General features: G+C 40.1%; 1 protein-coding gene and 1 pseudogene across 4 annotated transcripts in view; both read left to right on the top strand.

The window, feature by feature from the left end:
- Window positions 1–26,905, top strand: part of VWA3B (von Willebrand factor A domain containing 3B) — a 226,604-nt gene that overhangs the window by 99,997 nt on the left and 99,702 nt on the right. For all 4 annotated transcript variants that reach the window (XR_008624313.1, XR_008624314.1, XM_024927776.5 and 1 more), the window contains 3 exons: window positions 4,469–4,623; window positions 9,391–9,529; window positions 10,840–10,971. Coding sequence is in view for 2 of the 4 variants with exons in the window: in XM_024927776.5 (XP_024783544.1) it covers window positions 4,469–4,623; window positions 9,391–9,529; window positions 10,840–10,971 (426 nt within the window). In the remaining 2 variants the exon portion in view is untranslated. The remainder of the gene's footprint in view (window positions 1–4,468; window positions 4,624–9,390; window positions 9,530–10,839; window positions 10,972–26,905) is intronic.
- LOC103782729 (ATP synthase subunit beta, mitochondrial-like) lies at window positions 22,551–24,195 on the top strand (annotated as a pseudogene).

The following is a 26,905-nucleotide window of genomic DNA, read 5'->3' as shown; positions in this document are numbered from 1 at the left end:
ACAAACATGCATTTCTAATAAGGGAATTTCAGGCCAAGCATAAGAACTTGATATTTCAGGCATCCCTGAAATCACACTGCATGCACGGTTGCTTGAGCTCATGCACAAAACCAGGCCTGATGTTCAAAAACCCATTCTTGTCTCTTCGTCTATTTTTCAAACAAATATTTATGGAGCCCCTGCTATGTACCAGTTCATGTGATATGGCGGAAGGCACACTGGATACGGAACGAGAAGTTCTAGGTATAAATGCTGCTTCTAGTAGTTACTGATGATGAGATGTTGAACAAATCATGTGACTTCTTTGAGCTTCACCCTTCATATTCGTGAAATGGGTAGTGTAAAGTGCAAATTTACAAATGCATGTCTGAGCACAGTGCCCGGCACATAGGAGATGCCCCACAGATGTTGCCTTCCTTTTTTTCTGCACTACAAACATTGTGAGTCAGAATTGAGCATTTATGGAACGCTTCTATGCTTTATATTCAAGGTAAACATTTGTGCTCTCAGTTTACACAGGAGAAAACAGTCGCGGGACCTGTGAGAGGTTAGGTAACTCGCTTGAGATTGATCTTGTGGCAGTTGGAGGCAGGGTTTGAACTTGGGTCCACTGGGCTTTCACACTATGCTTTTCCCATTCTGACACGCGCTGCCTGACACAGAACCTGCCTCTCTGTGGTGTATGGTCTGGTGGTTTTCCATTTGGCTGTGCATGAGGCACACTCGGGAAATGCCCTTTGATGGGGATGTGGTGAGCATGAGAGACAAGACACCTTTCTCCTTCCATCCTTGCAGGGCAGCGGAGGTGTCCACCTCTGCCTGCCTTGGGAGCATAGGACAGATCTCATCATGCCCTTCAACCTCTTTCCGCCTTTTCTGGCTTATCTCCATGCAGTTAACTATACTGGCAGAAACTGGAGGAAAACAGCCACAATGCAATGCCTGGTTTCACTGTAAATTCATGCCCACTCATGTCAGTGGATCTTTTGAGCTGCCCAGTAGTCTACTGAGTCCACTCGTTCTCACCAGTCACCACTGGACTCGGGAATTCTCATTGCCATGCGGCTCTGAACATCCCTTTTCTGACCCCACTCCACCCTCTCTGACTCCTAAAATCCCCCCACCCCGCCCTCTGGGCGCATCATCAGCAAACCCTGATTGCTTCCAGGCCTCTGAAACGTTCCCATTGGATGCTTATCGGGGCTCCTCTCTGAGAAGCCCTCCCTGCAGCCCTCTGGAGTGGGGGCTGGTTTCTCTCCCATTCCCTTTGGACCTGTGGACCTGGGGTGGGTGGTGGCCTCCTTGCTCCTGTTTTCTGGTTCTTGACCTTCTCTCTCCTTCTTCCCACGTCATCAGACTGTGTCACTGAAGACATCTCTTGTGGTTGTCACTTACTAAGCTCACCCTCGTCAGTCCTCGAAGATTATGGGGCTTCTCTCTTGCTTTCATTGGCTCCAACACCTGCTTCAGTTCATAGTGACTTCAGTCCCATATGGAGGACCCTTCCAATACCCCAACCTCTCATTTCTTTGACCTTCTCTTTCCCAGTGACTTCCTCCCCAACTCCATCTCTACCACTCCTGCCTTAGGCATGCCCTCGGCCTTGTCATTACAAATAACTGTGTAATCATAAGCCACATCCTCAGTTCCAAACTGTCTGACCAGCCCCCCTGTCTGACCAAGTCATCTGTAGGTTGTTTATTCTCTTGCGCTATTCCCACCCATCTGTCTATTCCCACCCATCTGTCTCCTCCACCAGGATATAAAAGTTACTGTTTCTACCACCTCCTCTCTGTCCTCTCTATCCTCCCATGCATCCTCAACCATTTTTCCCTTCTCTTAAACTATTGCACTCACCTGGCAAAACCCCAGATTTAACCCTGGCTAATGCCAACTTTCCGTCTTTTCTGGCTTATCTCTGTGCAGTTAACTGTACTGGCAGAAACTGGAGAAAAACAGCCACGATATATAATGCCTGGTTTCACTGTAAATTCACGCCCACTAATGTCAGTGGATATTTTGTGCTGCCTAGCAGTCCACTCAGCCCCTCACTGGCTGTCCTCTCCTCCTGAAACACCTAGCACCTTCCGCTCCACGCTCACTCCACTCACTCTCTGCAGGTGAGCTTGCTTCCTATGTTGTGAACATCGACGGGAATGTCATGAGCTTCTGCCTCCACATCTCAGCCCCCAGGGTCTGCCATCTACCTTTATTTCTCCCAGACCGAATTGTCCTTGTCCTGTCTAAGGCCATTCACTGCACAGATACATGGCTGTCTCTCCACTCGTTTATTCACTCTCCCTTTCTACATCACAGCCTCCTGTTGCCCTTGTTTCCAGATAATTCGCATCAGCACACACACATTCTGCCATTTCTCCCATCTTAAAAGTTTTTTGATCCCATATGTACCTCTGGCTGTGCCCCCATGCCTCTGCTCCTCTTAGAATTCAATTCCTCAGTCGAGTTGTATACGTTTCTTTTCTCTGCTTCTTCAGTTCTCCTCCCATGCTCCTGGGAGCTGCTGTCATCAGGCAGAAACTCCCCCACTTCCACCTCTCCACCAAAACCCACGTTTTGCAGGGATCCCTGAATTGCTAAATCCAGGGGTCCATTCTCAGTCTCTTTCTTACTTGACCTTTAGTAAGTTGATGTAGTTGGTCACTTCCTTGAATTTTTTTTTTTTTGGCAGAATATACACTGCTGGTTATCCTCCCACCTCGCTGGCTGTTCCTCTCTCAGTCTTCTTTGTGACTTCTCCTTGTCCTTAACCTGTCAATGCCGAAGCACCTCGAGGTGCAGTGCTCTGATCGCTTCTCTGTCTACACTCATTTCCTGGGTGGTCTCCTCCAGTCCCATGGCTTTTAAGCCCCTGTGCATGCCGGCCGGCGCCTTCAAAATGTACCCCTCCAGCCCCGCGGCCTACCCTGATCTCCCGACTAGTGCCGTGCTACCTGGATGTCTAATAGGCACCTTGAACCTGATACATCAGATGGTAAATCTCGATCTTTCCCATTCAAAGCTGCTCTTCCACAACCTTCCTCCTATCAATTGATTGCAACTCCACCCTTTCACGTCCCGGCCTGAAAACCTCAGGGTCATTCCTGACTCCTCTCTTTTCTCGCATACACACATCTGATCTCTCGGTGAACGCTGTCGGTTCTGTTTTCAGAACGTGCCTGTCATTCAGGATCTGACCACTTCTTCCCATGGGCTTGGCTGCCCGGGGCCATTAAACTCCGTGACCTTCTGGCTCTTTGCTTCTGCCCTTGGTCCTCGGCCGTCCAGTCTGCTTTACAGAGTAACCACTGTAAAGCTGTGAAACCCTCAATCAGACATGTTGCTGCTCTCGTGAAAGCCCTGGGAAGAGTCCTTTTTCACTCAGAGCAAAAGCCAGCTCACTTCCGACAGCTGTCAGGCTTTACGGGACCTGCTCCTGGCCCTCGTCTTCGTGTGGCCCGGCTTCTCTCACTCTCTCTTCCCTCTCTCTCTTTCCTTTGGCAATATTGGCCTTCCTAAAATTCGACAAGCATGCCGGGTGGACTCCCAGCTCAGGCCTTTGCTCTCGCTGCGTCCTCTGACCTCCTCCCGGCCTCGCTATGGCCACACTCTGTTCCGCCAGGCCTTCTCTCCTAGCTCACTGTCTCTGGGAGGCTTTCCCTGTGAGTTTCTAACTTGTCCCGTCTCTCCCCTCTTTCTCTGCTCTTCCTCCTTGCCTTCCTCCACGTGTCATCCTCTGACCTGATGTGTCATGATTTGCTTATTACTGGGCTCCCCTCCTGCACTGTGAGCTCCATGAAGGCAGGGGTTTGGTCATTGTGTGTGTTTGTATTCCTGGTGTCTTAGAAGGTCTCCTAAGAGGAGGAGCGCTGGTTGAGTGCCTGTGGGCCAAGTCATGGAGGTCCACTGAGGAGGGCTCGCTCTGTCTGTCTCGGTGGAGGGCGCTAGATGTGCAGTGGGGTTCTTGGTGGGAAAAGAGGATTCATGGGAATCTCAGTCCCGCCTCCTCCAGAATGATCTCGCTGGCCGTCTAGTCCACTGTCGCTCTCTCTTCTTTACCAGGACTTTCCAGGTCCTTACTGTCTCAACCCAGTGCCAGGGACTGAGTATCTAATTCTCCACATTGCTATGTCTCTCTCTCTCTCCCTCTCCCTCTCCGTCTCTGTGTGTGTGTGTGTGTGTGTGTGTGTGTGTGTGTGTCGGTTGGGGGTGTCTCTATGCTGGAATAATTAGCTTTTCTGGGGCACACATGTGATCTCCTGTATCTTTCTGGCCTATGTTCATGACATCTACTGCAGGGCTCCATAGGAAGCGGGCAGCGGAACATATTTGGTTGAACTAACAAAGGAATGATTGACGGTAGAGTGGAGTGCTAAGAGCCACTTGAATACGACAGAGCTTAAGGTGCCATCTGGAGGCTCTTCTCTTTGGACAGTTTCTGAGTGGCTTCTGTCCTTTGTCATCTCCTTAGGAGACGAACAAGAAGACAGTCCATGCAAAATATTGCAGCAGGTTTGTCCATGCTCCCTGGAAGGATGGGAGCTTGGTCCACGTCAACATTACCAAAGAGAAGTGCAAGTGGTACAGTGAGAGAATCCACACAGCCCTGGCCCGGATCCGAAGGAGGTTGGTGTTATTTGCAGGAAGTTACAAGTGGTCTCCTCGCTCTGGACATTCTCATCTACTTGATCTTTTTTCCTCCCTTTTATTTTTAGTTGACACATAATGATTGTACCTATTTATGTGATACACAGTGATATTTAGGTGTGTGTATACAATGTACAAAGATCAAATCAGGGTAACTCACATATCCATCACCTCAAACACACGTCGTTTCTGTATGTTGTGAACATTCAAAATTCTCTCATTTAGCTTTTAAAAAATATACATAAATTATAGCTGACCATATTGACCCTCCAGAGCTGCAGAATACCAGAGCTTGTTCCTCCTATCTAGCTAAACTTTTGTATTCGCTAACCAACCTCCCTATCCTCTCTCCCTACCTTTCTCAGTCTCTAATACAGTTCTACTCACTACCTCTATCTGCTCAGATATTTTTAGCTCCCACATATGAATGAGAACATGTGGTATTTATCTTTCTGTGTCTGACTTAATTTGCTTAACATAATGTCCTGTAGGCTCATCCATGCTGCTGCGAATGACAGAATTTTATTCTTTTGTATGGTTTAGTAGTACTCCATGGTGTATATATACCAGTAAAAGCTCAACTGAGACAAAGGGCCAACAAACATTGTTAAGTCAAGGTTGCCATCTGATGGTTTGCTGATAGCCTTGTTAAAAAAAAGGGGGGGGTTGTTTGGATTCAGATCCCAGCTGCCTTGACGCCAGTGCAGTTTATTGAAAACAGCAAGCCAACGTGTGGCTATCACACTGGTCACACCTTGTGGTAGGAGGCTAAGGAATGCTTCTGTTTCATACCTCACATTCTTTTCTAGGCCACACGTGTATTGCCCAATGTGTTATACCTTTCTTCTGTACTCTTTAGCTGCCTCTCACAGATTTTGATATATTGTATTTCATTTTCAATCATTTCAGAATATTTTCTAATTTTCCCCATCATTTCTTCTTTGACTAAAGGGTTATTTAGAAATGTGCTGTTTAGGCTGGGCGCAGTGATTCACGCCTGTAATCCCAGCACCTTGGGAGGCCAAGGGGGTGGATCATGAGGTCAGGAGTTCGAGACCAGCCTGGCCAACATAGTGAAACCCTGTCTCTACTAAAGATTCAAAAAATTAGCTGGGCATGGTGGCGGGCACCTGTAGTCCCAGCCGCTCGGGAGGCTGAGGCAGGAGAATCGCTTGAACCCGGGAGGCGGAGCTTGCAGATCGCACTACTGCACTCCAGCCTGGGTGACAGTGCGAGTGTGTTGTCTACTTCCCAAATATTTGTGGATTTTCCTGATAGCTTTTGTTACTGATTTCTGTTTTAATTTCACTGTAAACAGAGAAATACTGTGTGATTCAATTCTTATAATTTTATTGGGACCTGTTTTGTAGTACAGATTTTGGAAAAAAAAAATAAGGTTTTGTTGGGTGGAGTATACTACAGGTATCAATTAGCTCAAGTTGGTTGAGAGTGTCATTCAAGTCTTTCATATTATTACTGATTTTCTCTAGTTGTTCTATAAATTATTGAGAAAAGAGTGTTGAAATCTCCAACTGTAGTCTTTAATTCTCATTTCAGTTCTGCTTTTTCTTCACGTATTTTGAGGCAATATTAATAGTTGCATGTACATTTAAGATTGTTATGTTCTCTCGATGAACCAATTTTTTTGTAATTATGAAATGTCCCTTTTATATCTCTGGTAATATTCCTTGTTCTGAAATTTACTCTTATAGCAGTTTAGCCACCCTACATTATTTTTATTATTCTTTTTTTCTATCATTTCATCTTTACTTGTCTGCATCCTATATTTAAATGGATTTCTTACAGACACAAGATATATAATTATATGTGAGCATTGTATTATTAATCCAACCTAACAATCTTTGGCTTTTAATTGGAGTGTTAAAATCATTTACATTTAATGTGATTATTGATTTGATTGGATTTAAATCTAAGATTTTGCTATTTGTTTTCTGTTCCCTTTTTACTGGTTTTCTGCCTTCTTTTGTTTGAGTATTTTTTATTATTACATTTTATCTCCACTATTGTCTTATTAGCTCTACCTCTTTGTTGTGTTTTGATGTGTGTGTGTGGCTATTTAGGATTTACAATATTTATCTTATCAGTCACCCTACAAATAATATTATATCACTTCATGTATATTACAGGAATCTTACAACTTTCACTCCCACTTACGCCCTTTCTATTGTTGTGCACTTCTGTGCATGCATTACACAATACATTCTAAACAGTCAATTGTCTTGTAACTAGATTAAAAACTAGAATAGATGTATTTTATATTTAACCACATACTTGATATCTCTGTTGCTTTTTATTCCTTTGTATGCATCCACATTTCCATTTGGTATCATTTTTTTTCCACCTGAAGAAGTTTCATTCATATTTCTGGTAGTGCAGGTCTATTGGTGATGAATGAGCTGTTTCAGTCTGAAAAACTCTTTAATTTACCTTTATTTTCGAATGATGTGTTGGCTAAGCATAGAATTCTGGTTTTACAGTTCTGTCTTTCAGTACTTTGAAAATCCTTCTCCATTGTCTCCTGGTTTGCATGATTTATGATAAGAAGTCTCCGGTCATATTTTTGTTTGCTCCTCTACACATAATGTCTTTGATGCTTTTTAAAATTTCTCTATTTCTAGATTTTATCAATTTTATTGTGATATGCCTGGGTGTAGTTTCCTTTATTTTTCTTCTTCTTGGGTTCTTTGAGCTTCTTGGATCTGTAGGTGCACTGTTTCAATCAAAATTAAAACATTTTGGTCATATTTTCTCAAATATTTTTTCTGCCTCCCCCTCTCTTCTCCTTCTTCTACTTTGATTACACATATGTTAGACTCCTTGATATTGTTCCACGGGCCACTAATTCTCTCTGATGAAAATGCTTTTGTCTTTTTTCTCTCTGAGTTAACTTTAAATTGTTTCCTTTGCTTTGTCTTTTGTTCCCTAATCTTTTCTTCTCCTAATGTCTAATGTACTATTAATACCATGCAGTATATTTTAAATTTCAGATATTGTATCTCTCTACAAGTTTTATTTGGGTCTATTTAAATATCTTCCATTTCTCTCCTCATTCTGTTTATACTTTACCTTTTTGACCATATGGGTTATATTTGTAATAGCTGTGTAACATCCTTTTCCGCTAATTCTATCATCTGTGTCATTTTGGGATCTGTTTCTGTTGATCCGTTTTTCTTCTGGTTTGGATCATATTTTCCTGCTTCTTTGTATGCCTGGTAATTTTTTACTGGATGCCAGGCATTTTAACTTTACATTATCAGGTACTAGATTTCATTGTAGTTTTATATATGTTCTTGATACAGTGAAGTTACTTGAAACCAGTTTGATCTCTCTAGGAATTGCTTTTCAGTTATGTTAGAATAGATCTAGGGTCGCCTTTAGCCCAGGGCTAATTTGGTCCTGCTACCGAGGCAATACTCTTTCAAGAACGCTACTTGTTGCCCCATATATTAAGGAGATTTTCCCACTCTGGCTGGTAGATGAACTACTCCTAACCGCATGTGAGCCCTGAGGGGTTGATCAGCCTACTCCTTTGGTGATTTCTTCCTTGGTTTCAGTAGTTTCTTCACATGCATGCCTTGATCATTATTTAGCCAAAATTTCGAGGACACCCTTCTGCAGATCTCTGGAGCATGCTCTCTCTCCCTTTCTCCTGTGCAGTAATGTCCTTTCAATATTTTGCCATTCAAATTTTAGTTTCTTAGGCTTTGCTGAACTCTGAACTCAATTCAAATATTTTTTCCATACTCTTTCCTTACCTCCACCCCCCAGGCTTTGCCTGCAGCTACGAATTTCATTTATTTACATCCTGTGATGGGAACCTGGTCATGGACCACAGACGCAGTCCTTCTCACACAGCCACCAGGGCCTTGGTTATTACAGAGCTCTGGGGCTGCTTGATGCTGTCCATAAGTTTCATTGAAGCTTCAGGAATGTGCTGGCTTCACTAGCTTGACTGCAGTCAGCCAGATTAGAAGAACAAATAGTCTGAAGTCATAGCTGAGGTCCTCAAAATATCAGATGACTAGAAGTAATTTATTTTTGACTTTGGCACCTTTCATATGCGTCCGTGTGAAGAGACCACCAAACAGGCTTTGTGTGAGCAATAAAGCTTTTAATCACCTGGGTGCAGGCGGGCTGAGTCTGAAAAGAGAGTCAGCAAAGGGAGACAAGGGTAGGGGCATTTTATAGGATTTGGGTAGATAAAGGAAAATTACAGTCAAAGGGGGTTGTTCTCTGGCGGGCAGAGTGGGGGTCACAAGGTGCTCAGTAGGGGAGCTTTTGAGCCAGGATGAGCCAGGAGAAGGAATTTCACAAGACAATGTCATCAGTTAAGGCAGGAACAGGCCATTTTCACTTCTTTTGTGGTGGAATGTCATCAGTTAAGGCAGGAACCTGCCATCTGGATGTGTATGTGTAGGTCACAGGGGATATGATGGCTTAGCTTGGGCTCAGAGGCCTGACAGCACCCACAATGAATTTATTTTTCTGTCATACTGATTTTCTTAGTTTTGTTTTACTTGGCTTGATGGTGGGTAGTGCATCCTACAGCCCAAATGTAGGATTTTCTACAGAAAAACCTCAAAGCGAATGATCTACTCACAGAAGATTGGGTATAAACAACATAGCGCAGCTCTGTCCTCTGCAGATGCATCATTAAGTTCTTGGGAAGATGCTCTTGTTGCCTGCAGGCTCTCACCATTCACTTTCAACCTACTTCCTGCCTAGGATTAAATGGCTACAGGATGGGAGTCAAAGCCTCTTTGGAAGATTGCATAATGATTGCATCTACATTCTCATTGACACGTCTCACTCAATGAAGAGCAAACTGGACTTGGTGAAGGACAAGATCATTCAGTTCATACAGGTTAGATGGAACTGTCGGTTCATGCATTTGGGGCTTTGTGTATCAGATGGTTATGAGCAGTGGATAGGGGCTTGTTGCTCTAAAAAATTCCTAAGAAAGCCAAATTCAGAGAAGTACTCCCTTTTGCTAGTTAAAGAATCATCAGTTCTCTTTTGCAAATAGACCCTTTCTCTGGTGGATTCTTTCTGTCACACATGAGTTGCTTAAGGGAGTTGCTATGTTCATTGTTTCAGATTTTCTCTGTCCTGAAATCTTTGGTATACACACACTTCCATTGTCTTCCAGAAACTCCTCATCTTAGCATTTTTAATTTCAAATGTTTATTAGAGATGCTGTGTACCCTGGTGCATGGGAGGCATGCAGGCTGGTGTTTAGAAGCTCCCAGTTCTTATTCTGCCTGTGCTGCCTCTGAGCTGTGTGAACTGAAGCAGGTTGCCCAAGTGCCCTAAATCCTAGTGTCCACACCTGTCAAATGATATCACAGTAATGCTGTGAGTTTGTAGTATTGATGTATTATTAACCACAGAAATAATAGCGGGGAGTGTTTGAGAAATAGAAAATGCACTTTTTTTTTTTTTTTTTTGAGATGAAGTCTCACTGTGTAGTCCAGTCTGGAGTGCAGTGGTGCCAACCCGGCTCACTGCAAGCTCCGCCTCCTGGGTTCACACCATTCTCCTGTCTCCCGAGTAGCTGGGACTACAGGCGCCTGCCACCACGCCCGGCTAATTTTTGTATTTTTAGTAGAGACGTGTTAGCCAAGATGGTCTCGATCTCCTGACCTCGTGATCCACCCGCCTCAGCCTCCCAAAGTGCTGGGAGCCACAGTGCCCGGCCAAAATGCACTTTTTAATTTAAAAAAGCTCTACTGGAGAAATATGAGCAAGTGTATAAAGTTGTAACTGAATAATGGCTTTACCTAAAAGAGAATGACTGAAATGATGATGTTGTTTTAGATTTCTTTTCTTCCAGCATATTGTATTTGGTGTGCTTATTTGGTATATCCTTAACGTTAGTATTAAAATCAATATTTAATGTCACATTATATATATAAACTTTTACATATACGTGACATATATAATGTATATTCATATAATCATATATATATTTGTAAAGGTCTTAACACACAAACTGGATAAATTTTATTTAACTATCCTTTATACTAGATAGGATATTCTCTATTGAATATAATTTTTTGCTTCTTGAACTGAAAATAGAGACCATCATGATTAAAATATATCAAACTGTGGCCTACCCTAACCCTTTCTAACATCTGAGTGGTTTTATGGTTAAATAATCATTGTCTCTTTTAGGAACAGCTGAAATATAAAAGTAAGTTTAACTTTGTGAAGTTTGATGGTCAAGCAGTTGCTTGGCGGGAACAACTTGCTGAAGTCAATGAAGATAATTTGAAACAGGCTCAGTCCTGGATTAGACACATAAAGGTACGTTGGAGACTAAGCTGGGAGAAGCATCCTAGGAGTCTCTCACCTGTGTACTGAGTTCATTCACAGGACAGACATTCCTGAGAGGTGTTTTGCACTCTCAGGATGGAAGTGGCTTAACATGTAGACTTTCATTTTGCTTGCAGTGGTCACGTTAATCCAATCTCATTTTGTCAATATCATAAGGTTTAGATGAGCCTCTTATTCTTACCTACTCACAGTTCTGTATTTCCAGCTCTGCCCTTGGCTCAGGTTGAAGCCCCCTTATGAAAACACATTTCAAAACAGAGTTTTTTTTTTGTACTCAGACATTCAGATTTTTTTCTTCTGAAATTTCATTATTGTTGGAAACGGTATATTGCAGCCATTCTTTTCAGTGGGCTTTGTTCAAAAGTAAGGAGCATGTGGAAATATACAGTACAATCTGAGTGTTTAGGACTGAATGCAAGAAGAGAGCTAGGGCAGGAGAATGTAGTAAGAAGGTGAAATCATTTCCTCAGAAGTGACTGCCCTTGGCATTTACACAGACTACTGGGAAGGCTTTTCCTTGCCCTAAATTTTCTTATCTTGAACTTATCTTAATTTTTTATAGCATATATTGTTGCAAACTTCCAAATATTTGAGATATACTAGAATTGAGACCAAGAGTTGTTCTTAAAAAGTCAAATATAGGAGCTGGACATCATGGTGCACACCTGTAGTCCCAGCTCCTTGGGAGGCTGAGGTAGGAGGATCGTTTGAGCCCAGCAACTTGAGACCAGCCTGGGCAACAGAGCAAGTCTCCGTATCTTTTTTTAAAAAGGCAAATATGTATCAGAAACATCTTTAAAATAGTTTAGTGTCTAGTTTAGAGTCTTAGATTTGACAGAAAGTCACAAATAGACATTAGCAGATCATTGAGATGCACCAGGGCTCCCTTGTGACTTGTTTTTAAAACTGGGAGGAGAAAATCTGTTCTATAAGAAATAATAATGCCTGTAAGATTTTAATTTAACTGGGCACCTTATCCTGGGAAATAGTGTTGAATTCATACCCAACTTGTTAAATTTCCAGGATTAACCAATGAAGTTACTTGTGACATATGTTCTGTCCTTTTTTTTTTTCTGTCCTTTTAAGACACAATAATAGGAAATACCTTGTTAACTCAGAGCCTACTAATTTAGGGTTTATGATAACAAGATATTATATATATAATCTCATTGCATAAAAACATCATTGGGTTCTGCTTTATATAAAAATCACTAATGAATAGAGTCAGCCATCTATTCAGATTTTAGCCATTTGGCTAAAAACACATATTCCTATAAAGCATAATTCTGTTCTCTTTACAAATTTTCACTGATGCTCCCTTGCTGGCTTGTTGAATGTCCAAAATTCATTTTCAAAAGGACGAAGGATAAAGAAAATGTGGCATATATACACAATGGAATACTACACAGCTTACAAAAGAAGGAAATCCTGTCATTTGCAACCACATGAATGAACCTGGAGGACATTATATTAAGTAAAATAAACCAGGCAGAGAAAGAAAAAACACCACATGATCTCACTTATATGTAGAATCTAAAAATGTCGAACTCATAGAAGCAGAGAGTAGAATGGTGGTTACCAGGGACTGGGAGCAGGGTGCTGGGTGTTGATGGGGAGATGTTGGTCAAAGGGTACGTAGTTTCAGTTAGACAGGAGGAATAAGTTCTGGAGCTCTATTGTACAACATGGTAACTATAGTTAATAACAATGTATTGTATACTTGAAAATTGTCAAGAGAGTAAATTTTAAGTGTCCTCACCCCTCAAAAATATGTCAGGTGATAGATTTGTTAATTAGCTTGGTTTACTCATTCCACAATGTATACATATATCAAAACATTACATTGTATACCATATATACAATTTTATTTGTCAATTAAAAGTAAATTAATTTTAAAAAGATAATATAGAAAGCCAAATTCTATTATTCTTTCGGCTGATTTGGTCCAGTAGTCAACCTGGTAGCACTCAGGGTGGTCTGAGCCTGCTTTGTGCTGTTGTCATGCAGCAGTAGGTCCCCAAACAAGCATAGGCGTTCCTAAGGCCAGGGAGCACAAGCTGTGGCAGCGCCTGCCCAGTAGTTGAGCGGGGGAGATGGAGGGAGCAGGTGCAAAACAGGTGCCACCCTCAGACCATGTTTCCCCGGGCTCTCTCTGTCTGGCTCTTCCCCAGCTTTGCCACCATCTTTTCAGCAGTAGGCTTTTCAACAAAAGACTATTGAGAATGGGTTCAGAGGGAAGAGTTGTTCTGTTTACCATCTGGAATACACATTTCTGCTGCCCAAATCCTGCAAGAGGGTTTTGTTTTGCTTTTAACTTTTAAATTTGCAATAATTTTAGACTTACAAAAAAGTTGCAAAAGTAGTATGGAGCGTTCACATTTACCCTTCACCTAGCTTTCTCCAGTGTTCACCTCTAACATAGCCATGGTATAATTATAAAACTAAGACATTCACATGGCTACTGTGAGCTAAATTGCAGACTTTATTCAGCCTTCATCAGTTTTCCACTAATGTTCCTTTTATGTTCCAAGATCCAGCCAAGGATCTCACATGACATTTAGTTGCAATGCCTCCTTAGTCTCTTCCAATCTGTGACAGTTCCTCAATCTCACCTTGTCTTTCGTGACCTTGACACTTTTGAAGAGTGCTATTCAGATCTTCGGTAGAATGTCCTTAAGTTTGATTTTGTCTAATGTTTTCTCATTATTAGATTGGGTTATGGATTTGGGGGCGGGAATACTCTTCCCAGTGGATCACCTGAAGGCACACATGATGCCGATATGCTCTATGACCAGCAGTGTTTACTTTGATCATTTGATTAAGGTGACATCTGCCAGGTTTCTCCCCCAAAAGTTACCATTTTTTTCCCTTTGTAAATAATAAAAGTTTTGGAGGAGATGCTCTGAGGCTATGCAAATATCGTTTGTTCCTTAAGCTTTTGCCCACAATTTTAGCCCTCGATGTGGATCATCCTTACAACAATTATTACTGAGCTGAGGTGATTTTATATTTCCTCTATTCCTTTCACATTTCTATATTGGAATTATTCTATAAGGAAAAGATTTCCCTTTCCCCCTTTTACTTATTCATTTATATATTTATTTCAATGTGGACTCATGGAAATTTATTTTATTCTTGGAGTTATAATCTAATACTATCATTATTTATTTTGTTACTTTGGCCATTGGGAATTCTTTTATGCTGCCTCTAAATATTTAAATATGCATCCACCTTTTTTCCCCCTTTAGCATTTCTTGATTTTCTGTCACTATAAGATGTTCTATGATCATCTTATATTTTCCAAGCCTCAGCCCTGAAATCCACCACTACTCCAAGGAACCTTGATTTCTTTTGTTACAGAATGGTATTTAGAAACCAAGATCTGGACACCTGGGTATGATTATTGCTACCGGATTGTATCACTGCTTTTACGCCCTCTCAGTGGACAGAGATAGAAATACATATACATAGAAAATATCTATATTATATATTGATATATATGATATCTATTAAATGTATATTTCTATAGCTACTCCATGTATCCATAAACATCTATATTTATTTATCTGTATATCAGTCTGTATTTATATTAAATAAGCAAACAAATCATGCATTCATACTGATACCTCTAATTCCAACACAGAGCCCAGGGTTCATTTGTAATGAACTTATTTGCAACTTCTTCAACAAGGAGAAACCTGATTCTCATTACCTATAACATATTTACTTATATTTTCAACCCTACTGTACATATAGCTTTGATATTGCTAGTTCATACTCTACCAGAAACAAATTTATCAGCTATAATGTTTGTATACAGCTTTTTTTTTCCGCTTTAACTTTACAGTATCCATTCAAAAAACTGTCTTCCAAAGCTGTGAAGTCAGGTAACTTTCTTACCCAATCTCTTTAGCGTGCTTATGTCATTCATTAGTGACACAGTTAGACTCATTGGTTACAGTCTGCATTTCACCTTGGTTTCCTCCACATCCTAGTTGAATCTTATTTTAATTTGCATGCAGTAAAAAAAAACACTCTTTTTGGTGATAGTTCATGGATTTTGATAAATGCATAGAGTCATGTATCTCCACCACAGTACCAAAGGGACCAATTCTATCACTCCCAAAATGTCCTCATATGCCCCTTTGTCACCAACTCCCCCTCCCTCCTGGTAAACACTGCTCTGTTTCTCTGTCCTTATAGCTTTTCCTTTTCCAGAATGTCATATAAACAAAATCATACAATAGAACTTTAGGGTTCTAGCTTCTTTCACTTACCAAAATAACACTTGACCCCTGCCTGTAATCCCAGCACTTTGGGAGGCCGAGGCAGGCGGATCACGAGGTCAGGAGATCAAGACCATCCTGGCTAACACGGTGAAACCCCGTCTCCACTAAAAATACAAAAAAATTAGCCAGGTGTGGTGGCGTGTGCCTGTAGTCCCAGCTACTCGGGAGGCTGAGGCAGGAGAATGGCGTGAATCCAGGAGGCAGAGCTTCCAGTGAGCTGAGATGGCACCACTGCACTCCATCCTGGGTGACAGCGCGAGACTCCGTCTCAAAAAAAAAAAAAAAATTGAGTTTCTGGATATAAGAACTTTCTCAGTTCTTATAAGTTTGTCCAACTTATTTCATGAATCAAGAGTTTATTCCCTTTTATTGATAAGTAGTGTTTTTAATTAATGAGTAGTGCTTTATTGATGAGTATGGAAGCAAAACTGTTTACCCATTCCTTTTTGAAGGCTATCTGTGTTATTTCCTGTTTTGGGTTTTATACATAAAGCTGCAGTAAACATTTGCCTACAGATTTTTGTGTGAAAAGGTGTTGAGAACTGTGAAGGGTCTGAGATTTTACCTTTCTTGCAAACTAATGTGGATGCCGGCAGAACACCAAGGCTTTTGGGTCAGAGAAAAATGACTTTATTACCCACAGCAAAAGCAGTAACCAGAGCATCAGCATTTTCTTTACTAGCTCCCTGAGCCCCAATTCCCGCAGGGTGAAACAATGAGGACCAGGCGACACTTGCTCATGCATTAGGTTGTGTTAAAGGAGGGGGCCCTGAACTTAAGAAAACCAAATCTTCTATAATGGACTGTGAGCATGCTGGTCCTTCGCTCCAGAATTAGGTATTATCTTTATACCGGACAATAAGCATGCCTACTCTTTGCTTTGAAGAGAGACAGTATTTCTGTTTTCCAAGGCTGTTCCCTATATATACATCTTGAAAAGATAAACCAGAGCAGACAGCACGTCTGTTGCAAGATATGTAGAAATACATGAGACCCGTGGGAAATGGTTTCCAACAATAAGTTTTCACTTCATTTGAATATAAATAAATATCTAGAAGTGAGATTGCTGGCCAGTATGCTAAGTGTATGTTTAACTTTATAAGAAACTGCCAAACTGTTTCCCAATGTGGCTGTACCGTTTTGCATTCCCGTCAGCGATATATGAGAGTTACAATTACTTTACATCTTCTCCAGCTTTTGATGTTGTCAGGTTGTTTTATTTTAGACATTCTAATATGGCTGAAAGATGTCTCGTAGTATCCTATTGTACTTTTAATTGCATTTACTTAACACTCGTCTTTTCATGCTTATTAGGCATCTGTATGTATGTCTTCTTTGGTGAAATATCTGTTCAGATATTTTGCCCATTTTTTAATTGAGTTGTTTGTTTTCTTAAGATTGAGTTTCTTCAGGCTGGGCGCAGATATGGATAATAGCTGGAGTCAGGCTAGGCACGGTGGCTCACGCCTGTAATCCCAGCACTTTGGGAGGCCGAGGCGGGCAGATCATGAGGTCAGGAGTTCGAGACCAGCCTGGCCAACATGGTGAAACCCCGTCTCTACTAAAACTACAAAAAATTAGCCGGGCATGGTGGCGGGTGCCTATAGTCCCAGCTACTCAGGAGGCTGAGGCAGGAGAATGGCATGAACCCGGGAGGCTGGAGATTGCAGTGAGCTGAGACCACGCCACTGCACTCCAGCCTAGGTGATACAGTGAGACTCCATCTCAAAAAAAAAAAAAAAAAAGATTGACTTTCTTCATGTATTCTGCACATAAACTTTATCAGACTTACAATTTGCAAGTATTTTCTCCCAATCTATGGCTTTTCATTCCCTTAATAGGGTTTTTCACTGTGTATCAGTTTTTAATTTTGATAAAGTCGAAGTTGCCAAGTTTTCTTTACGGATTGTGCTTTTAGACCCATAGCTAAACACACTGCAGTCATGCAGGTTTTCTCTTGTTTTCATCCTCAAATGTAATGGTTTTACATTCTGTGTTTAAGAATAGTGTACATTTTGAGTTCATTTTTGTATAAGGTGTGAGGCAGGATCCAGCACTGTTTGTCTAAGTAACTATTCCTCTCTCCGTGGAATTACCATTGCTTCTTGTCAAAAATCATTTGACTATATCTGTGTGGGTCTATTTTTGTTTCATTGAACTATTAATAGGTGTCTGTTCTTTCACCAACATCACATTGTCTTTATTATTGTGACTTTACACTGAGTCTTGAAATCAGCCAACCTGAATCCTCTAGCTTTGTATTTCCCTCCAAATTTTTTTGGCTGTTATATAGTTCCTTTGACCTGCCTTGTACATTTCAGAATCAGTTGTTGAAATCTACAAAACAGTACACTAGGATTTTGATTAAGATTCCCTTAAGTCTATAGATCAGATTCAAGAGAATTGACATCTAACACTGTGTACCTCTAAATTTATTTGGGTCTTTTTTGTTAGTATTGTAAATAGTACTTTTTAAATTATAAATTTTAATTCTTTATTACAATTGATTTTTGTATACTGACCTTATTTCTTTTGACCTTGCTAATCTTACTTACCTGCTCTAGGAACTTTGTGGTAGATTACTTGGGATTTCCAATGATGTTATGTATGAATAGAGATGATTTTATTTTTTCCTCTCCAACCCGTATAGTGTTTATTTCTTTCTCTTGCCTTAATGCACTGGCTAAGACTTTCAGTATGATGTTTAACAGGAGTGGTGAGAGAGAACGTACTTGCCTTGCTCCTGATATTAGAGGGGAAACATTCACTCTTTCACTATTAAATACTTTGCTAGCTGTGAGGTTTTTTGTTTTTTTTGTAGATGTGCTTTACCTTGTTAACCAATTTCCCTTCTATTCTTGGTTTTTTGAGGATTGTTACCATAAACAAATACTGGATTTTGTAAATGTGTTTTCTGCATCTGTTGAGCTTTTGATTTTGATGAAGCCAAGTTGCCAAGTTGTACTTGGCAGATCTGTTGTCTGTTAATATGGTGAACTACATTGATTTGTTTTTGAATATCAAATTGGCTTTGCATTCTGGGATAATCTCCACTTGTTCAAGATGTATTATAGATTGAATATATTCTGCATTAAATTTGTTAACCTATCTTGTTGAGGTTTTTTTGTCTGTATTCATGAGGAATATTGGTTTGCAGATTCTTTTCTTAGAAATTGTTGTCTAATTTTGGTATCAGGAAATGCTGACCTCATAATATGGGTTAGAAAATATTCCATATTCTTTTTTTCTAAAAGAGGTTGTACAGAATTGATATGATTTTTCCTTAACTGTTTGGTAGAATTTACCAATGAAACCATCTGAGCCTCTTTTTTTGTTAGAAGTTTTAAAACTATGAATTCAATTTCTTTAACAGATTTAGGACTATTCAGATGATCTGTACCTCTGTGAGTTAGTTTTGGTCATTTGTTTCTTAGAAGGAAGCAGCCCATTTCTTCCACAGGGTTGAATTTATGAGCATAGAATTGCTCACAGCATTCCCTTATCATTTCCTTAATGTTTGTGGGATCTGTAGTGATGTTTGATATTGGTAATTTTTGTCTGCTCCCTTTTTTTCTTGGTTAGTTTGAAGAGCTTTTTTTATTTTTCTTTCAATTTTGTTAATTTTTTTGAGAAACCAACTTTTTGTTTCTTTGATTTTCTAATTTTTAACAAATGTTTTAAATTGTGTTGATTCCTGCTATCTTTATTATTTTTCTCCTCCTACTTGCTTTTTTTAAATTAAATCTCCATTTCTTAGATCTAAGAATTTAATGATATAAATACCACCCCCAGCTACTGCTTTAGCTGTTCCCACAAATTACGTTTTATAACTATTTTTGTTCAGTTCAAGATGTCATTTCTAAAGACTTGGCCTAATCTTAGATCCTGAAGATGTTTTCCCCGTGTCCTTTTTTCTAGAAGTTTTATAATTTTGTTTGACATTTAAGTCTATGATCTGTTTGGAATTAACGTTTGTATAAGGTGTGAGATCTAGGTTGAGGTTTATTTATTTATTTATTTATTTTGAGATGGAGTTTTGCTCGTGTCGCCCAGGCTGGACTGCAGTGGCGCGATCTCAGCTCACTGCAACCTCCGCCTCCCAGGTTCAAGCGATTCTCCTGCCTCAGCCTCCAGAGTAGCTAGGCCTACAGGCATGTACCACCATGCCTGGCTAATTTTTGTGTTTTTAGTAGAGACGGGGATTCTCCATGTTGGCCAAGATGTTCTCGATTTCCTGACTTTGTGATCTCCCCGCCTTGGCCTCCCAAAGTGCTGGGATTACAGGCGTAAGCCACCGCACCCAGCCAGTTTATTTATTTTTTGCCTATGAATGTGCAATTCTTGTGACACCGTTTATTGAAAAGGCTATTCCTCCTCTATTGAATTGTTTTTGCTCATTTGCCAAAAATCAGTTGAATATGTCTGCAGGTCTTTGTATGGGTTCCCTGTTCTGTTCTATTGTTATATGTGTTAATGTCTCCATTAGGACCACACTTTCTTGATAGCTATAGCTGTATAGTGAGCTTTAAGATCAAGAACAGCTACTCCTACTTTACATTTCTTTTTTTGAATTATTTTGGCTATTCTTGGGCCTTTATTTTCCATACAAAAATTGAAAACAAACTTCTTTACGCCTATTGAAAACCTTGATGACATTTGGATAGAAATTGCATTAAACCTATAGATCTAATTAGGAAGAATTTGCATCTTTATTGTGTTAATTCGTCTATTCCATGAATACAGTATGTCTCTCCGAGTATTTAGGTCTTTGATTTATTTCATCAGAATTTTATAATTTCAGCATACAGCTCTTGTACCTGTTTAAGTATATACTAAGTATTGTAATTTTTTGGAGCAATTGTAAGTGGTATTGCACTTTTTATTTTGGTTTTCACCTATTTGTTGTCAGTGTGTAGAAACGCATTTGGTTTTCATGTGTGGACTTTGCATCTTTTGACCTTAGTAGGCTTACGTACTATTTCGCTTTTTGTTTTTTGTGTATGGTAAGCCCTCCATATCTGCAAGTTCTGTGTCTGTGGATTCAACCAACTATGGATTGAAAATATTTGGGAAAAATAAATGGTAAAAATCATAACAATACAACAATAAAATATAATACAAAACTTAAAAGATATAACAACTACTTATGTAGCATTTACATTTTGTTAGATATCATAGGTAATCTGGAGATTATTTAAAGTATACATGAGGATTGTATAGGTTATGTGCAAATACTATGCCATTTTATATGATACTTGAGCATCCTCAGATTTTGGTGTCCATGGGGTTGGGAGTGGATCCTGGAACCAGTCCCCCACAGATACTAAGGGACAACTGTAGTTCTCAGGATTTTCTATGTAGATAATTGGGTAGTCTGCAAATAGACAGTAGTATTTGTTTTGTTTGTTTTTTTCCAACCTCTATGACTTATTCCTTTGCTTTATTGCAGCGGATAGAACTTCCAGTACTACATTGAATAGGTATGTTGAGAGCAGACATACTTGCCTTTTTCCCAATCATAAAGGGCAAGAATTCAGTCTTCTCCCATTAAGTATGATGTTAGCTGCAAGCTTTTTGTACGTGCTCTTTATGAGATTGAGAAAGTTTCATTCTATTCCTAATGTACTGAACTTTTATACTGAATGAAGGTTGCATTTGCCAAATCCTTTTCTGTGCAAATTGATATGCTCATATGATTTTTTTTCGAATTTTGAACCAACTCTGAATACATAGAATGCCACTTGGTCATGATGTATTATTCATTTTATACATTGTTGGATTAAATTTGCTAATATTTGTTGAGAACTTTTGTGTCTAGGTTCATGAGAGATGTTGGTCTGTAGGCTTTTTGTGTGTGTGCTGTCTTTGTCTGCTTTGCGTATCAGTGTAATACTGGCCTCATAGAGTGAGTTGGGAAGTATTCCCTCCCCTTCTATCTTCTGGAGTGGATTGTGTAAAACTTGTGTTAATTCTCCTTTGAATGTTTGATAAAATTCTCTAGTGCGGCCAGGCACGGTGGCTCACACCTGTAATCCGAGCACTTTGGGAGGCCAAGGCAGGCAGGATCACCTGAAGTCAGGAGTTCAAGACCAGCCAGGCCAACATGGCAAAACCCCGTCTCTACTTAACATACAAAAACTAGCAAGGCATGGTGACAGATGCCTGTAATCCCAGCTACTCGGGAGTCTGGGGCAGGAGAATCGCTTGAACCCAGAAGCAGAGGCTGCAGTGAGCTGAGATGGTGTCACTGCACTCCAGCCTGGGTGACACAGACAGACTCTGCCTCAATAAATAAATAAATTAATAAATTAATTCTCTAGTGCAAACATATGGACACAGATACTTCTTTTCAGGGGCTTTTTAATTACAAATTCAATTTCTTTAATAACCATAGAACTATTCAGGTTGTCAGTTTCATCTTGGTAGAGTTTTGGTAGTTTGTGGTTTTTGAAAAAGTGTTCAATTTTTTCTAAACTGTCGAATTTATGAGCATAAAGTTTTTCATAATATTCGCTTATTGTCCTGTCAGTGACTGCAAGAGATGTTGTAATAGGCCCTGTTTTATACTTGATGTTGGTAATATGCGTCTTTTTACCTTGCAAATCTTGCTAGAAGTTTGTCAATTTTATTGATTCTTTTTAACAACCAGCCTTTTATCAATTTTCTCTGTTGTTTTACTATTTGAATTTTATTAATTTCTGTTCTTTATTATTTACTTCTTTCTGCCTGCTTTGAGTTTATTTTGCTCTTGAGTTTACTTTTCTAGGTTCTTGAGGTAGGAACATAAATTATAGTTTTGGCATATTTTTATTTTATTGTAAGTAAGCTTTTAGTACCATAAATTTTCCTGCCAGAATTATGTTGGTACATCCCACAAATTTTAAGCAAAACAGCTTAATTTTCATTCAGTACTATTTAATTTTTAATTTTCTTTGTGATTTCACTTTTGGGCCATGAATTATTCAAAGCATGTTTTAAAATTTCCAAGTGTTTGTGGAAATTTTCATGTTGTCTTTCTGTTATTAATTTCTATTTTGATTCCACTATAGTCAGAGGGCATACTCTGTATGATTTCAAATCTTTTAAATTTGTTAAATGTTGTTCTGTGACTCAAGATATGGTCTATTTATGCAAATTTTCAATGTTTGTTTGAAAAGCATGTGCAGTCTTTTGTTGGGTGGAGTATTCTATAAATCTCAATTAGATCTGGTTAGTTGATGGTATTGTTCAATTCCTCTCTGTCCTTGCTGATTGGTTAGTTGTTCTGTCAATCATTAAGAGCGGGATATTGGGCAACACTCAGTCTCCACCCAAACTCTACCATGTTGAGTTCTGTGGGTCATGTCTGCTGCCTCAGCCTCCAGGGACTTGCAGGAACTCAGCCCTTCAGTGTTGCTACTCCAAGCTCAGGTCTTGCCATGGGCCACTCTGGCAGCAATCCAATCTACCAGGAAATATGGGCACAAACATCACCTTTGCTGAAGACAGGCACCACCACTGGGTGTATTTTGGTGGTCATTGATGCAGTAGTGGATGTCCAGTTTGATGAGGGACTACCATCTATTTTAAATGCCCAGAAAGTACAAGGCAGGGAGACCAGGCTGGTTTTGGTGGTGACCCAGCATTTGGGTGAGAGCACAGTAAGGATTATGCTATGAATGGTACAGAAGGCTTGTTTAGAGGCCAGAAAGTCCTGGACTCTGGTGCACCAATCAAAAGTCCTGTTGGTCCTGAGACTTTGAGCAGAATCATGAACATCATTGGAGAGCCTATTGATGAAAGAGGTCCCATCAAAATGAAACAGTTTGCTCCCATTTATGATGAGGCTCCTGAGTTCATGGAAATTAGCGTTGAGCAAGAAATTCTGGTGGCTAGTATCAAAGTTGTGGATTTCCTCGCTCCCTAGCCAAGAGTGGCAAAATTGGGCTTTTTAGTGGTGTTGGAGTTGACAAGATTGTACCCATCATGGAATTAATCAATAATGTTGCCAAAGCCCATGGTGCTTAATCTGGGTTTGCTGGTGTTTTTGAGAGGACCTGTAAGGGCAATGACTTATATTATGAAATGACTGAGTCTGGTGTTTTCAACTTAAAAGATGTTACCTCCAAGGTAATGCTGATGTAAGGTCAAATGAATGAACCACCTGCTACTCATGCCCAGGTAGCTCTGACTGGACTGACTGTGGCTGAATACTTCAGAGACCAAGAAGTTCAAGATGTACTCCTGTTTATTGATAATATCTTTCACTTCACCCATGCTGGCTCAAGGGTGTCTGCCTTATTGGGCAGAATCCCTTCTGCTGTGGGATATCAGCCTACCCTGGCCACTGACATGGTGGGTACGATGTGGGGAAAGAATTGCCACTACCAAGAGGAGATCTATCACCTCTGTACAGGCTATGTACCTGCTGATGACTCGACTGCCTCTGCTACTTCCTTTGCTCATTTGGATGCCACCACTGTGCTGCCCCATGCTGTCACTGAGCTGGGCATCTATCTACACGTGGATCCTCCGGACTCCATCTCTCACATCATGGATCCCAACATTGTTGGCAATGAGCATAATGATGTTGCCCGTGGGGTGCAAAAGATTCTGCGTGGCTACAAATCCCTCCATACGTTATTGTCATAATCCATATAGGGTATGGATTAACTTTCTGAGGAAGACAAGTTGACCGTGTCTTGAATGTGGATAATACAACATTTCTTGTCTCAGCCATTCCAGGCTGCTGAGGTCATCACAGGTCATATGGGGAAGTCAGTACTCCTGAAGGAGACCATTAAAGGATTTCAGCAGATTTTGATAGGTGAACATGACCATCTCTCAGAACGGGCCTTCAGTGATGGAACCCATTGAAGAAGGTTTGGCAGAAGCTGATACGCTGGCTGAAGAGCACTTATTATGAGGGGTCTTTTTGGCAAACTAAGCACTCATCTGCTGTACTGTCCCTCTCCTTCCCCTAATCCAAACAGTTTCAGGTTTCAGTGTAAGCCACATGAGAACCTTGATTGAAAACATGTTCTATCTGAAGAGTATTTAAGGTTTCCAATACAATGTACACCCCTCAGAAAAAAAAGAATGGTGTATTGAAGACCCCAACCATAAGACTCTACCTATTTTATCTATTACAACTCTATTATAAAGTAGATAAAAATAGATTTATCTATTTTTCTTTTCATCTCCGTCAAATTTTGCTTCATGTATTTTGAAGCTCTGTTGTTTGATGTATACACATTTAGGGTTGTTGTCTTCTTGGTGGATTGAGAATTTTATCATCCTAATGTCCCTTTTTGTCCTTAGTAAGTTTTCTTTGTGTTAAAGTCTACTTTATATAATATTAATATACTTATTTTTGCTTTTTAAAAATAAATATTTGCATAATATGTTTTTTCCATCCTTTTACCTTTAACCTATCTATGTTGTTATGCCTGAAGTGAGTTTCCTGTAGACAGCATAAATTGGGTCATGTTTTTGTTCACTCTTCAGTCTCTCATGTAATTGGTATATGTAGGTGATTTATATGTAAAGTTATTATTCATATTTAAGGATTAAGTGTCTCATTTTATTTATTATTTTTGTGTGTCTCCTCTGTTTCTCATTTTTCTCTTTTGTCTTGCCTTCCTATGGGTTATTTGAGCATATTTTGGTGTTTCATTTTGATTTATTTATACTGTTTTTGAGTGTATTGCTTTGTATACTTTTCTTAATAGTTCTATATATTTCCTTATACATATATGTAACTTATCACAGCCTATTGTGATATAACTTATCACAGCCTATTGGTGGTTTGCTACTTCAAGTTAAGTGTAGCAACCTTACTTCTATTTAGGTCCCTTTACACTCACCATTTAAAATATATAATTGTCTGAAGTATTTCCTTTGCATGCATTATATGCCGTCTTAGATGGTGCTAAACTTTTGCTTCAATCATAAAATGTAACTAAAGAAATCCATGGTGTTAAGGATTATCTATTATGCTTACTTTTATATTTACTCATTCCATTGTTCTTTTTTCTGAAAGTCCAGGCTTTTTTCTTTTCTCGTTCTCTTTCTATATGGAAAGCTTTCATGAACCCTTCTTTAAGGGTAGGTCTCCCTGTAATAAATTCACATAGTTTTCCTTCTCCTTCAACCCTGGAGGCTATTTTCCCCAGATAGGTGATTCATGGCTGGCAGTTATGTTCTTTCAGCACTTGAAAATGTGGCGCCTCTTCCTCTGGTCTCTATAGTTTCAGATGAGAAACTGCTGTCATTTGAATTGGTGCTCTTTTATAGGTAATGTGTTATTTCTCTTCAGCTTTTTTAGGATTTTTCTTTGTTTTTAGTTTCAGAAATTTAAATACAATGTGTCTTGGTGTGGCTTTCTTTGGTTTTATCCTGTTTGGGATTTGCTTAGCTTCTTGAATTGTAGTTTCTGTATCTTTAACCAAATTTGTTTGTTTGTTTGTTTGTTTGTTTGTTTTTGAGACGGAGTCTTGCTCTGTCGCCCAGGCTGGAGTGTGGTGGCGCGATCTTGGCTCACTGCAAGCTCCACCTCCCGGGTTCATGCCATTCTCCTGCCTCAGCCTCCTGAGTAGCTGGGATTACAGGCACCTGCCACCACACCAGGCTAATTTTTTGTATTTTTATTAGAGATAGTGTTTCACCATGTTAGCCAGGATGCTCTCGATCTCCTGACCTCATGATCTGCTCGCCTCAGCCTCCCAAAGTGCTGGGATTACAGGCGTGAGCCATCGCGCCCAGCCAAAATTTGGGGTTTTTTTCAGTCATTAATTTTTAAATGCTTTTTAAGCCCCATACTCTTTCCCCTCTTTTTTCTGAAACTCTAGTTGTATGAATAGTATTAGCTCTTCCTCATTGTTCCGGAGATTTCTGAGGCTCTGTTGGTATTGGCATCAGTGGGTTGCTTTTCTCATTCGAATGTGATATTTCTGGTTCTTGGTATAATGAGTGATTTTTAAATTATATCTTAGACCACTCGGTTATCATGTTAGAAGACTTTATTTCCACTTATGTCTGTTTATTCGGCGCAGTCGCTGTGTTTGGGTGTAGCATGTTTGTTCTGGCTTACTTCTGTGGGCTTTCGTTCCAGTGACAGTCTCGTTCCCTGAGCCATCTTGTGCTGCTGGGGCCCCCTCAATTCCTGTTTGGTGCTGTCTGCAGGAGTGGAAGGCATGTCCCTGGGCTGCCTGCTGTTGCTGGGTGACCTTCTGGGATGGGGAGCAGACCACAGACTAAAAATATGGGAAAAATAAGCCCTTAGCCTAGTAAGTACTCAATAGTTGTTGTTTTATGATTAACATTACTCCCATCGTTTTCCTGGCCCCTCTCCTCCTATGGGCTTTACAGTTATGGAATTACTTGCTGAATCCTGAACAAGAAAGGAGTCTGGAGCGTGCAGCATCCTTTCTGTGGTTTCCTGCCTATCCTACTCATCCTTTAAGAGTCTTCCCTGCTGTCTCCCCCAGAAGATGTATTTAGCAACTCACTCAGCTAGAGTAAGACGCATCCTACACTGGGCATGAACTTTTACAGCTTTTGGCACAGTGTTAGGTCGTCATCTTCTAGGCATCCAACACCATCCTATGAACCCCCTTCAAGGCACAGAATTTTGT

Source organism: Pan paniscus, chromosome 12 (assembly GCF_029289425.2).
Source record: "Pan paniscus chromosome 12, NHGRI_mPanPan1-v2.0_pri, whole genome shotgun sequence".
Classification (NCBI taxonomy): domain Eukaryota; kingdom Metazoa; phylum Chordata; class Mammalia; order Primates; family Hominidae; genus Pan; species Pan paniscus.
Note: the sequence above shows the minus strand (reverse complement) of the source record. Positions and strands in the feature narration are given on the sequence as shown.